The 14,260-nt window shown below is 40.5% G+C and overlaps 2 protein-coding genes across 2 annotated transcripts; one reads left to right on the forward strand and one right to left on the reverse strand.

Annotated features, from left to right (window-relative positions):
• Nucleotides 1-2,190: 2,190 nt before the first annotated feature.
• On the forward strand, nt 2,191-12,632 carry LOC124870053 (UDP-glucuronosyltransferase 1A1-like). Its single transcript, XM_047368479.1, has 9 exons — nt 2,191-2,990; nt 3,750-3,813; nt 6,299-6,447; nt 7,795-7,922; nt 8,402-8,495; nt 8,627-8,752; nt 11,730-11,817; nt 11,918-12,137; nt 12,256-12,632. Exons 1-9 carry the CDS (start codon nt 2,445-2,447, stop codon nt 12,524-12,526), a joined length of 1,686 nt encoding a protein of 561 aa, XP_047224435.1. The 5' UTR covers nt 2,191-2,444; the 3' UTR covers nt 12,527-12,632.
• Nucleotides 12,625-14,192, reverse strand: LOC124870061 (NADH dehydrogenase [ubiquinone] 1 beta subcomplex subunit 3-like). The gene is made up of 2 exons (XM_047368491.1): nt 14,036-14,192; nt 12,625-12,863 (listed from the first exon to the last, which is right to left on the reverse strand). The coding sequence occupies exons 1-2, from the start codon at nt 14,161-14,163 to the stop codon at nt 12,713-12,715; spliced, it is 279 nt and encodes a 92-aa protein (XP_047224447.1). The 5' UTR covers nt 14,164-14,192; the 3' UTR covers nt 12,625-12,712.
• Nucleotides 14,193-14,260: the final 68 nt, after the last annotated feature.

The following is a 14,260-nucleotide window of genomic DNA, read 5'->3' on the forward strand; positions in this document are numbered from 1 at the left end:
GTGAATTCACACACACCGGGACTTTCAGCCACTCCGGCTAATGGAGGCTGTGCAGCGGTGCTTCGCTCGACGTCAGGCTTCACCCACGGATCCCAGAGTCACTGTTAAAGCAAAGAGAAATAAGGTTATTGAATTAATCCGGCTTCGAAGGACCAATAAATGTTAGGTATTATTTAGTCAACTCAGAGGTAAGAACGATACAGTCAGAGTTACTTGCAGCAAGGGTAGCCCACTTTGCAGTGAAACTACAAAGTTTTTGACACCCTATCTCTTTATTTATATGCACAGTTCAACAGACAGTTCAGACAGGGTGTGTGTGTGTGAGACAGAAAGGAGGCTGGTTCACACAGAGATAACAATGATCTCACACACACAGGGAGGAAGGCATAGTGCAGGTGCCTTGCAACACAAAGTTTTTACATGAGTGATAACAAGTTTTTGCACCCATCCAACATATCTCATGTCTAGTACTGGTCTGTGTGTGTTGGCTCTTGATGCACTGACTCCGGCCTCAGTCCACTCCTTGTAAAGCTCCCCCAAACTCTTGAATGGATTTCGCTTGACAATCCTCTAAAGGTTGCGGTTCTCCCTGTTGCACCTTTACCTACCACACTTCTTCCTTCCACTAAATGTTATGTTAATATGCTTGGATACAAAACTTTGTGAACAACCAGCTTCTTCAGCAATGACCTTTTGTGGCTTACCCTCCCTCCTTGTGAAGGGTGTCTTCTGGAAGTCTGTCAAGTCAGCAGTTTTTCCCCATGATTGTGTAGCCTATGACCCAGAGTGAGAGACCATTTAGAGGCTCAGGAAACCTTTGCAGGTGTTATGAGTTAGTTTATTAGCTAGCGACACACCATGAGTGTCCAAGAATTAACTTTTTCACAGTATACAAATTTTCTGAGACACTAAATTTTGGGTTTTTATCTGTGAACCATAATTATAAAAATAACAATAAACAAAGACCTGTAATATATCACTCTATGTTTAATGATTATATATAATATATGAGTTTCACTTTTTGAGATGACTGGCAAAACTAAAATTTTTTTAGACGTACCTATATGTGTATTTCCTCCAAACAAGACCACTGAGAAGAGTGATGCTTAAAACAAAACTGCATGTTCAGTTTAGCTTTATTCTATAGACTCATTCTATATAGCACTGTACTGTGAAAACCTAGTTATGATGCAAGCTCAGTAAATCTTAATTACCATGTATGAAGAACAATTTTTAAAATAATGGGTTTTTATGTAGTGGTCTGGCCAACCAAAAGGACTAAATAAACAAGCTCGAAAAAAGTAATTTTTCTTTAAACAGCTAGGCATCTGAGAACTGCTCTATAACAAATACTCTTCTAGTAAGGTACTCAATCAGTTGAACAAAGGTTTTGCAGATCTATGAAAATATTGAACTATTACTCACTGACATTCTTGGTGTAAAAGTCAGATGGTTAATTATTACACCAGACTGAAAATCCACCTGCTATTAATCCTATCATCTTCTCATCAATTCTCTTGACATTGTTCCAGATTTGATGGTGCCATGTAAAAACAAACAAGAATAAAGACAATTTTACTATCACTGATACATGACAGAAGCTATTTTTGTACGTTCCAAAAAAGTAAGGATCTAACACAGAACCATGTGGTACAACCCAGGTAACCTCCAATCAAGATTTTTTATCTGAACATAATGAAATCCATTATTAAGGTAACTTTTTGTTCAAGAATGTGCAATATTTCGAATATCATACCTCTTCGCCTTTACAATCAATGGTTTTAGCAATTAATAGTTTATAGTATCAAAGGCTTTTAAATCAACATGGATCCCACAGCACTAATTTCCTATAATCCATTGCATTGCTCAACCATATTTCTGACTGTATTTCCTAAATGACAAAAGAAAATCAATATTTTAAAGATTTTTCAGTTGTTTTTTTTCATTGATTAAAAAAAAACAAATATCCCGCCACTGTTCAGATTTGATATTTGACAAAATTATAGGAAAACAAACAACAAATGATCAGGTATCTTATGTTTCCCAACATGCAGAAACACATGAGGGAAGGATTAGTTTGCCAAGGTTCATGTTGCAAATTCCACGGCTTTCTCTTGACTGGGATTACTTTAGTTTGTGCAAACGCCCCTGAACACCACTGTTGCCGCCCACTAAACTTTAGCTCAGTTCTTTAGCTGAATGGGAGATATCAGCAGCCTATTACGGAGTTTCTTTTTGAATGGTAGGTGGTAATTTAATTACTTAGTAACTAAAGAACCAACACTCTTAACCTGAAGCTACTGAGGACTGAGATATCTGCTCTTCTTGTTTGTAAGGACTTTGAACACACACAACTCTAATTTACAGAGCTCCAACAGCAAGAGCAGAGCAAAGAAAGGTTTTATAGTTCATTTTTGATTATTTTTCTTTTTCACTGGAGATACATGAAAAAGGAAGGAAGAAGAATGGGGAAAGCAGCTGTGTTGGTATTATTCTTCCTCCTGAGCATGGCGTTAGAGAGTAGAGGTGCTGCAGAGAAAGTGCAGGACTCTGCAGAGATTCCCAGGATTGTTAAGACAAAGGACGTTAAAGAAACTGACACCATTCCTACCAAAAACAGCTCTTCTTCAGAATTTTTAGGTAACCTGCTGGTGGTGCCCATGGATGGGAGTCACTGGGTGGGCATAAAAGCCATCGCACAAGAAATGGGTCGGCGTGGACACAGGGTCACTGTGGTAATTCCAGAGGTCAACATACGGATGGGTCCAGGAGAATACTATGAGACCATCACCTATCCTGTTCCCTATGACAAGGATGAAATTGATTTTGTGATGTCTTCACACAAGGAGATCATGGAAAAATCTGCACAGCCTTTCATTCAGAAAATAAAGAAACGATTCGCTCAGATCCAGAAAGTTACAGGTTTTCTTCACACCACGGCAGCGAGTCTACTGTTCAACACTAGCCTCATTTCTCATCTGGCAAAGCAGGTGAGTGAAAATAAATCACATTTGTAGATTATACTGTGATTTGTTGCCTGAACTATTCTTTGGACAAGCAGTGTAGATACGTAGATACATAAAAACGTAAATATTCAAGCATTATTTCAGCACCTTGGAATTCTTTATTTTCACAGTGAATGTTTTCAGATTTATTTTAACCGTGGGTTGAGCCTGAAATATATCTCTTTGTGTTTTGAAACATGACAGGCATTTCCTAAAAATAAGTTGTGTAGCAGAATACATAGCTCAAAACCTATTGACTTATATATTGTCTACATTGATTGTGTCTCAAATGCCTAAGCAACACACACCACATAGTATATTGTTGGTATTCCATGTGAAAGACCAACACAAAGTAGTGCATAATAAGGAAGCAATATTGAATGTTTTTTTGACAAATCTCAAAAGTATGGTGTACATTTGTATTCAGTCTATAAACAAATAGTCTTCTTTGCAAAATGGCTCAAGTTAAGTCAGATTGGATGGAAAGGAGTTGTCAACATATATTTTTAAGTTCTGCCACAGATCCTTGACTGGGCAATCCTAACACATCATTATTCTTTGATGCAAACCATTTCATTGTACCTCTGGCGGTATGTTTAGTAGGCCTTGTCCTACTGGAAGGTGAACACTTGCCTCCGTCCCAAGCCTGTTGCTGCTTTTTGCAGACCCCCCCAAAAAAGAATTGCACTAGATTTTATCTGCACTCTTAATTTTCTCCTCTCATCAGTCTCATTCACTTCATAGAACTTTGATGCAGTCCTGACAGACCCAATGGTCCCAACAGGGTCATTGGTTGCTCGGAAATTAGGTAAGTGACCCTTCCTTTGGATTACATCTATGTATCACTGTCATAATCTGCCTGTGTTTAGGGTTTTGAGTTTGTGTTCTGTTTACTTTATCTGCTTTGCCAGGTTTCTTCACTTGCTTTATTTCAGTGTATTTGGGCTTATTGGATAAATTCTGGTGTTTAGGGTTTTGTTACTTCCCTGGATTCCCATGTTAGATATGTTAGTTTGTATTTCCTTATAGATCTGGTTCCTCCTTGTTTAGGTTCTTTTGGCAGTCTCATTGTTTACTAATTTCAGTTCATTTAGATGTTTTGTGTTACCTCCCTGCACTCCCTGCTCATCAGTATTAATTATTCACTCTCCCCCAGTTCCCTGCAGTCCCTCTTCCACCAGCTGCTTCTCATTCCCTTCCGATTAGCTCCCATGGTTCATTGGTTCATTATCCACTCTTCCTTAGCATTTATACTCAGTAGTTGTCATTACTCTCCACTGGCTTCTCCTGGTTACTACCCTGTTTGCTGCCTGGCTCCATGTCCTTTTATCCCATGCTCCTGTTATCCTCCTGCCCCTGTCTCACACCTGCCTGTGTTCCTGTACCTGGTCATCCTGTAAGTCTGTTTATTATTAAACCTTTTTTCATCTACTCCACTATGCTCTGCATTGGGTCCAACCTCAACAAACATTTTGACATAAGGAACCAGTCATCTGGACCCTGCAGGGTTTATGTCAGAGGAGACATATGACCACCTCTTGCTTATTGTTAATAGTTATTGTGCCACAGCCAGACAGACCATGGGAGAGTTTGGCAGCAGTGTGCATTTTTCTTCAGCTGCAAGAGATGGTTCCTTACCTTCCCCATTGGGCTTGAGGAGTTGTTGGAGGAAGTGTACAAACATTATTGTGAGTCATAGGTGGAGATTTTCCAGAGCTCACTTCCATCACAGCCTCTGCCTCAACCATCTCCACCACCCCCGTGCCTGACATCTGCAGCTCTGTCCTCGTCATGCAAACTCTTGGCTCAGTCATCTTCTTCCTCGTTGTCATCTACACCTCTGACTCCGCCATCCTCAGTACTGAAACTTCACTCTTGTTTCAATCCACATCATCATCATTTTCATTTTCACCATCTATACTTCTGGCCCCACCAGCAACACTATCAATGTCCTTACTATGTCTCCAGAGCACTGCAACACAGCCACCTCTACCTACCTCCTCTGTTCGGTGCAGTTGGCACTGTTGGCTGGCTGCATCCGGTCCTACCTTTAAGGGCCTAGGCGACATTCCTGCTTCTCGTCTCCAGAGCGTTGGTGATGGGCCCGTCTCAAATTCCTTTGCACTCCACAGATGGCATTGTAAGATGGACGTGTCTGCTCAAATCACAGAGGGTCAGCCAGACGACTCTGCTTCATCTTCAGCTTCAGCTTCAGGTCCTTCCTCTGAGGGTCATCTCAACGGCTCAGCTTCTCCAGACCAGCCATCATCATCACTGCTGTTTTTTCCAGACCAACAAAGTAGGCCTGCCTCATGTTTCTGACTCTCCACAACACATCCACCGCAGATCACCATGGCTCTGTAAAGGCTTCCAATACTGATCTCCAGAGCCTCGCTGAGGGTGTCATCAGTTGCCGCACCACTCTTTAGGGCTTCCCCAAGGATTCTCCCAGTGCTCCCTTGAGCTCCACCGTAGTTCCAAGGTTCCCAAGCTCCACCGCGGTTTCAAGTCTGCAGAGCCCGGCCGACCTCCAGACAGGGCTTTCAGAGGGTCCTCTACGCTTTTCGGGCCGACTTCCAGACTTAATGCATTGCCGACCTCCAATGCACCTTCTCAGTTGTTGCCAGCCACTGAGGTCTCAACATCACAGCCGGCCTCTGGGTCCTTGTCAGTGGTCACCAAGACCTCAACATCTTTGGCTGCCTGAACTGTTTTTGTGTTTTGATTCTGTTTTTGAGTTATCCATTCTTTGGATTACATCTATCTATCACTCATTTTTTTGAACAAGTACCACCACAGGAAATACTGTCCTCTCATGAAACTCAATTTAGACTAACATTAAATCACAGAACTTCAAGCAGACAGATTTTAAAGAGTTAGCCTTAAGACCCTCTAACGAGCAGCTCAAAGTTTTGAATGGAGGTCATGGTTTGATCCCTTACATGAATTTCATGATTGATGAATTTCATGTGTGGCTCATAGCTGATATCATTCCTCACCAAATGATTGCTGTATCATGTCAAACCCAGTTCACTGTTGCCTAATTCAATTTGCATGCAGACCCAACAAACAATTTCCTCTGCTCCCAAGTAGTTTCATTTGGAGTTACAATAGTATTGCGCTTGAACCAATCGTTTTTTTCTATTCTCTGCTTGTTAACTTGTCATAGGTTGGAAAGTCATTCTGATGTTTACTTATAAATAGTACCTTTTTTTTTTTTCAAAGAACCACTACTAGGAGCAGTTTTAGAACCACGTGTATCCTCTCATCAGTTGTTGCTAAATCACTTTCAGGTATCCCCACCATTAACTTACTGAGGGGGATCCCTTGTTCTCTGGATATGAAGGCTGCAGGCTGTCCCTCCCCTCCATCCTTTGTGCCTCGATTTTTTACTCGATACACAGACAGAATGAACTTCAAGGAGCGAGTCATCAACACCTTGGTGAGGACATATAGACAATGTTTTTCTTTCTCCCCATCATGTTATACTAACCCATTCTGAAAGGCTGCAAAATCCACCATTAAAAATCAGGTCTCTAGCTCACAGGGATCTAGTTAACCTTGTTCATACCTTCACATTGAATGGTTAAGGCCTTGTTTAAGTGAACAGATTTGTTGATTTGCGACTGAAGGTTGAGTCCACAACACAGTACATATGAACTCCATCGGACGAAATCTAGAATCACTGTTTCTGGACAATGTTCACTCAGCTTTTTTTTTACAGTACAGGAATAGGGATTTGACTCAAAACTGTTAACATTTCTCAGTTTAATATTACAGCAGCCGCACCAATCCATCTGTCGATCTCCCGCTCCATTCTGGAGAGGGGAAGCCACCCCTTTCCGGTTGAGAACCATTGTCTTGGACTTGGAACCTCCTGAAGCCGATGTTCGACTATCGACTCTCCTCTCCAATACGCTGGCTTAGGCCTTCCCAGGGAGCCTGAGGAGTGTGATCCCCCTGTAGTTGGAACACATCCTCTGGTCCCTCTTCTTGTTTGCCCCCTTCTTGTCTGCCAGTGCAGAGGCACTGTCCCTAATGTTCTTTCCCACCGCGGAGCTTTTTGACCACCTCAGTGACTTCAGCCCGGGTGATTAACTAGTGTTTAGTTGCAGATTATCTGGATTCTAAAACAGCTTCAGTTCTTTGGGCATTTCACTAAAGAAAATAAAGAGTGTAAAACGTCAGTGTCCACCTAAGCATTTGCGGTTGAGGTAATGATTGCTTCCTTACCTGACATGCAGCCCCATATCATCAATGACTGTGGAAATGAGCTTGTTATTTCAACCAGCGATCTTTTAAATGTTTTATTGGAATGAAATCAAACACATTTTTCTGGCATCAGCTCCTTAGCCAGTGCAAATTGAACAACCTATATGTTTTGCCAAACTCTGTATTGAATTAACTTCTTGACATAGTATAATTATCTTTTCCATTGTTTTAACCCAGAGCGTCCTTGTTGGAGAAAGGGTCTTGTCAGTTAGACAGGTGAAAGAGCTCATTAGGCCCTGCTAGCAGATCTTTAACAGCAGATCTGGACTTGTGCGGGTATTTGTTTTAGAAATATCAAATAATTTTTCCTGCTTCTTGATCTGAAGATAAGATATTACATCATTTACAAAGATGTCTAAATGTTTATCCAATAAATAGAGTTGTGTCCATACTGTATGTAAAAAAATAAATAAATAAAGTAAAAATTTTGAATTTATTTACTTTGATTTTATCAGGGGTTTTTTTGCCCACGGTTTGTTCACCATGTCCATTGTCCTGTTTTGTTTCCGATACACAGGTGGCTTCACTGGAGCCATTACTCTGTCGGCTGCTGTACTGGCAATTTGACCAAATGGCCTACGAGTTCCTGGAAGAGAAGGTGGGAGTGGCAGAGATTTTTTCAGAAGCTGATATCTGGCTGCTCAGGTAGGAAGTATAAAGATCAATTCTCTACATTATTTCTTTACATTTTTGTCTCCAAATTAAAAAAATTTTGGGATAATGAAGCTTTTACTGCTTTGTTTTGGTTCTCAGAACAACTATAATGTCATTAAGTTGTACATCATGCATTATTTGCATATTCAGTATTATTTAATTTTCCATTTATTACGTCTGCCAAGGTGGTAACTTCGACGGTTGAGTTTGTTTCATTTCTCAAAGCCCTGCTTTGTTGGTGTGGTTCTCCTGCTACTAGAATCAATAATCACTCCTCAAAGACTCCTTGTTACACCATTGAACCTTGACTGCTGCATCCCAACATTTTTCAGATTGTATTGCAGACCTGAAACACCAAAATTCATAATTATATTGTCATGTACACACTGTCTTAATGAAGAAATGTGTGTTTTGTAGTAATGTGGAGTACAGAGGAAACATCTCCTTCTCTTCTGACTCTATTTCCACAGGATTGACTTCACGCTGGAGTTTCCCCGTCCCCTCATGCCAAACATGGTTCTGGTTGGTGGGATCAATTGCAAAGTGAGGAATCCTCTTCCTGAAGTGAGACATTTTTTTTATATTCCAAATGCAAACCTTATGTTTATTTTGACATCTTTAAATAGAAAAACAAATGAGACAGAGAAACTATTCAAAAACATTACAAAGCTTCAATATGTGTGTATGTTTTTCAGGATTTGGCGTCGTGGCTATCAGGAGAGCATGGATTTGTAGTGTTTACTCTGGGCTCCATGATTTCAGACCTGCCAGAAGACATCGCTGCTACCTTCCTAGATGCCTTCAGGCAGATTCCACAGAAGGTACAGGGACACTTATGGATGTAAATGGCACCATGCAGTTTCAAAAGCATTAATATTCCTTAAACCTTTTCACATTTTGTCACATTGTCATTTTATGTGATTGACCAAAACAAAGTAGTGCCTAACTGTGAAGTGGGAAAAAAAAGATACGTCACACTTTTTACAAATAAAAAAGTGTGATGTACATTTGGCTTCAGCCCAGTGTACTACTTATACCCTTAAATAAAATCCACTGCAACCAATGACTTTCTGAAGGAATCTAGTTTAGTCCAACTGCACCTGTTCTCTGGTCAGATAAGAACAACAATGAACTTTGTGGCCTACATGTTAAACACTATGGGCCTGATCTCAAAAGGTTTGTGGGTACAAATTCAGGTTTAGACTAGGTTGAACGTGTACAAACTCGGGTTTAGGCTAGGTTGAACGTGTACAAACTCAGGTTTAGGCTAGGTTGAACGTGTACAAACTCAGGTTTAGGCTAGGTTGAACGTGTACAAATTCAGGTTTAGATTAGGTTGACCGTGTACAAATTCAGGTTTAGGCTAGGTTGAACGTGTACAAACTCAGGTTTAGGCTAGGTTAAACGTGTAAAATTCAGGTTTAGGCTAGGTTGAACGTGTACAAATTCAGGTTTAGGCTAGGTTGAACGTGTACAAATTCAGGTTTAGGCTAGGTTGAACGTGTACAAATTCAGGTTTAGGCTAGGTTGAACGTGTACAAACTCAGGTTTAGGCTAGGTTGAACGTGTACAAATTCAGGTTTAGGCTAGGTTGAACGTGTACAAATTCAGGTTTAGGCTAAGTTTACCGTGTACAAACACGGGTTTAGGCTAGGTTGAATTTGTACAAACTCAGGTTTAGGCTAGGTTGAACGTGTACAAATTCAGGTTTAGGCTAGGTTGAACGTGTACAAACTCAGGTTTAGGCTAGGTTGAACGTGTACAAATTCAGGTTTAGGCTAGGTTGAACGTGTACAAATTCAGGTTTAGGCTAGGTTGAACGTGTGCAAATTCAGGTTTAGGCTAGGTTGACCGTGTACAAACTCAGGTTTAGGCTAGGTTGAACGTGTACAAACTCAGGTTTAGGCTAGGTTGACCGTGTACAAACTCAGGTTTAGGCTAGGTTGAAAGTGTACAAACTCAGGTTTAGGCTAGGTTAAACGTGTAAAATTCAGGTTTAGGCTAGGTTGAACGTGTACAAACTCAGGTTTAGGCTAGGTTAAACGTGTAAAATTCAGGTTTAGGCTAGGTTGAACGTGTACAAACTCAGGTTTAGATTAGGTTGAACGTGTACAAATTCAGGTTTAGGCTAGGTTGAACGTGTACAAACGCAGGTTTAGGCTAGTTTGAACGTATACAAACTCAGGTTTAGGCTAGGTTAAACGTGTAAAATTCAGGTTTAGGCTAGGTTGAACGTGTACAAACTCAGGTTTAGATTAGGTTGAACGTGTACAAATTCAGGTTTAGGCTAGGTTGACCGTGTACAAACGCAGGTTTAGGCTAGTTTGAACGTATACAAACTCAGGTTTAGGCTAGGTTAAACGTGTAAAATTCAGGTTTAGGCTAGGTTGAACGTGTACAAATTCAGGTTTAGACTAGGTTGAACGTGTACAAATTCAAGTTTAGGCTAGGTTGAACGTGTACAAACTCAGGTTTAGGCTAGGTTGAACGTGTACAAATTCAGGTTTAGACTAGGTTGAACGTGTACAAATTCAAGTTTAGGCTAGGTTGAACGTGTACAAATTCAGGTTTAGGCTAGGTTGAACGTGTACAAATTCAGGTTTAGGCTAGGTTGAACGTGTACAAATTCAGGTTTAGGCTAGGTTGAACGTGTACAAATTCAGGTTTAGGCTAGGTTGAACGTGTACAAATTCAGGTTTAGGCTAGGTTGAACGTGTACAAATTCACGTTTAGACTAGATTGTGTGGGTAAAGCTAATCTACAAAACAGATGCAAATTGAATTGCATGTGCAAAATGAGCCAAACAGTGGGCCCAAACTTTTTTGCCTTCATGAAAAAGCATAACATAGGAAAGTGACCCAAACCTGCAAATTTAAGGAGGGGATATGCAAATGTAATCCCTTTCCACCTGCAATGCGATTTATCAAACCTGAAACGGATCGCGTTTGCTGTTTTTGCATCTAGATTTAGCATGTTTGTAAAATGTCTGCTGTCACTTTTGCCTTCTGGAGGCATAGATGGATCATCACTGTCAGTGAGATCATCTGCTGCTGAAATGCGCACAAACCGCTAAAGGCGGAGGGCACTCGCCACTTTGGACATTTCTGACCTCCTGGACAACAGTCTGTAATCCATCATTCTCATTAAAAGCAATGCGGGGTGTAGTCTTTGCCTCACTGGGTTTGTCCGGACAACAAACATAAAGCATCTGCTAGCAGAACAACTTTAAACTCAGCCTTCTGCATGTGCAAGTATGCACTCAGAGGTGCCCTGTGCAAATGAACAGAGAGGGGAAATAATATCATCAGGGCAAAGGCTGCGATGACAGACCTGCTGCTGTGAATAACAACAACAAAAGTTATGACTGCTGTTTTAACTTTAGCTTTTATTATTTTCCTGTTTTACTATTGTTTTGTACCACTTTGAGATACATAAATGACATTTGTAATTATTATACTTTTTTATTGTTTTTAGTTCTAACTCCATGGCTTCGAACTTCATCTTTCTTTTATGGCTGCTCTGCTCTCCAACACTCTCCATGATGACAGCCAGTAGCACATACAATTTCCTAATTTAAATAGGGCGGTCTGGAATGCTTTAGCACCCGTCATCCATTGCGTACACAATCTTTCTAGATTTTTTTTTGTACAAGAAATTTTTTTCAGTGTTTCATGATCAGACTCTGTGTAGAAGAAAACAAAATGTGTAAATGTTCAGTGAGTATGAATCCTTTTGTAAGGCACTGCATATAATCTTTAGGCTCCAAGCCATGAACTGAAACTTTATCACTTTTTATAGGTGATATGGAGGTACACTGGCAAACTTCCCAGCAGGATTCCAGACAATGTGAAGATGATGAAATGGGTGCCTCAGAATGACCTGTTAGGTAGCTTAAATGCATTTAAAAAGTCAGGAAAGATAACACATCACAGTTTAAACATCTAAAATATCCTTCTTCTAAAAAAAATATTGACATCTTTTATTAGCTCATCCTGGAGCTCGAGCTTTCATCACTCACGCTGGCTCACATGGGATTTTTGAGGGTTTGTGTCATGCTGTACCCATGCTGATGGTACCACTGAATGCAGAGCAGCCTGACAATGCACAGAAGATAGCAAGCAGAGGAGCAGGACTCGTGCTGGATATAACCTCCATCACCTCAGAAAGCCTTCTGCAGGGGCTGAATGAGCTCATCAATAACACCAGGTAGGAGGTTTGACATCTGATTAGTCTTCACTTCAGCTTTTTGTTTCAGAATGTGAACTGGATCTCCTTCCAAGTCAACCTTTTCCATCCCTGTGTATCTCTGTATGTGTGTGTTCAGGTACAAAGAGAACATCAAGAAGCTTTCAGCTCTTCATAACGACCGCCCAATTGACCCTCTGGATCTTTCAGTGTTCTGGACAGAATTTGTGATGCAACATAAAGGAGCAAAGCACCTCAGACCAGCTCTCCATGACCTTTACTGGTTCCAGTACTACTGCCTGGATGTTATAGCACTATTAGTTACTGTGTTGCTGGTTTTTGTAACACTAACATTTAAGTGTCTAAAACTATGCCTCCAGAAACTGAGCAGGAAGAGGAAGCAAGACTAGGAGGATCTGTAAATTCTCCCTTTCCATCCTCAACAGTCTGTAAAGGGAAGTTTTAAAAGCATTCTGATGCTTAAACACCATTAAGAATAAAACAAATCTGAGGTGATCAAAATACATTTAATTAAACTGAAAATACAGAATGTCATAAGATCAAATTACATATGGTGTTGGCTCAAGTGCAGAGAATCAGTGCCCCCCTTTCTTTGGAGGAAACATGGTGTACTCTATCGCCAGGGCAACAGTAAATGCAGCGAAGCCCCACTTAAATCCTCTGAGCAGAACCTCTGACAGAGTCACTGCACGGGCGAAGCCACCTGAATACCTCCATGCCTCGTTGCTGCAGACAGACACAGAGGGGAGAAAATCCAGTGTCAGATATCATGGCTCTAAACACACCCCTGTTCAGATGCCAGATTGTTACGGCATAAAAAACCAACTTTGATAAATTTATCGGAAACCTTTTCACATATAATGTCACAAACATCTTGTAAATTCAAAACAAATCTAATAGAAGGAAGAATAATTCTAAAGCTGCAATAATAGAATTGTATAAGTGTACATTACCTTAAATTAATGTTTTATTGAAGCATCTTTTGATTCAGATTTAACATTCAGTCTTCATCATGATTTGCCAATATTTGCCAACTTGTTAATGTTCACCAACTCTATCAGACTATTGTACACAGCCGGCTTCAGGTGAATCAACATATTCTCTATAGTATTCAGTTCTGAACTTTGACTAGGAAATTCCAGAACCTGACACTACAGAACTTTTTCTCTCATTAAGCCATTCTTTGCCAATTTTGACATATGCTTCGAATCACTGTGATGCTGAAAAATAACATCTCTCTTCATCTTCCTGGTAAACACCAGAAGGTTCTGGACCCAAACTTGGACCTGTTCATAACCTTATCCACAGCAAATTGTTGACACATTGGAACTTCACTGCAGCTCCTCCAGTGTTGCTGTTGGCCTCTTGGCTACTTCTTTAACCAGTTTCAGTCTCATTATCTCATCACCTTTGGAGAAAGATCCAGTTTTTGTGACGTCACTGTGGTCACGTTTTTTCTCCAGCTAATCACCTTCAGTGTCCCATAGCGTACATAAGACACTGTGGGATTTTTCTCCTGAATGATAATGTTGCACAGTGGGATTCTTTGAAAACTTGTTCTAGTCTTTTGCCAACGGGTTCATCTGAAGAATTCAACACCTTCTGGACTCAAGGCCAAGAGAAGTATAATGAAACAATGAATCTAAATCAAATAGGCAAATGTCGGGTAAATCCTACCAGAACAGCTGAACTTTATTTCAGTTTCAATCAGAGTTATTACAATTGATAGTGTGAACTTAAAAAGACCTAATGCAGAAATCAAAGGTTGCCTTAAATTATGTGTTTAAAGGTGTATGCACTGGTGCCAGGCTGCCGCCGCTTTTTATCTTTTAGATTTGTTCCTTTCATTGTTAAACTTGAATTAATTAAATATTTCACTCATATGTAAAAACACAGACCGTGCCCACGGGTCTTTGAGGCCCCTGGTTGCCAGTCTCTGCTGTGTGAACTCCAGCGGGGTTCCTTCCACCTTCCACTGTCGCCAGTCCGGCATGGACAGCTTGCTGTGGCCGTGATCACCTCCCATACTAAAAAAAAAAGTTATTTATTTAAATGTACTGGCTTATCAGTGCCAGTGATAAGCTGTAAATAACATAGATGTCACATCTTTAAATTAGACAATC

The sequence above is a fragment of the Girardinichthys multiradiatus genome, chromosome 6 (assembly GCF_021462225.1).
Source record: "Girardinichthys multiradiatus isolate DD_20200921_A chromosome 6, DD_fGirMul_XY1, whole genome shotgun sequence".
Taxonomy (NCBI): Eukaryota; Metazoa; Chordata; class Actinopteri; order Cyprinodontiformes; family Goodeidae; genus Girardinichthys; species Girardinichthys multiradiatus.

Bases quoted from the DNA above. Each gene is read 5' to 3' on its own strand.
- LOC124870061 (XM_047368491.1), bottom strand. From the start codon at position 14,163: ATGGGAGGTGATCACGGCCACAGCAAGCTGTCCATGCCGGACTGGCGA. The intron at 12,864-14,035 runs GTCTGTGTTTTT...GTCTGTCTGCAG, and splicing joins CTCAAAGACCCGTGGGCACG to CAACGAGGCATGGAGGTATT.
- LOC124870053 (XM_047368479.1), top strand. From the start codon at position 2,445: ATGAAAAAGGAAGGAAGAAGAATGGGGAAAGCAGCTGTGTTGGTATTA. The intron at 8,753-11,729 runs GTACAGGGACAC...CACTTTTTATAG, and splicing joins TCAGGCAGATTCCACAGAAG to GTGATATGGAGGTACACTGG. The intron at 12,138-12,255 runs GTAGGAGGTTTG...GTGTGTGTTCAG, and splicing joins GAGCTCATCAATAACACCAG to GTACAAAGAGAACATCAAGA.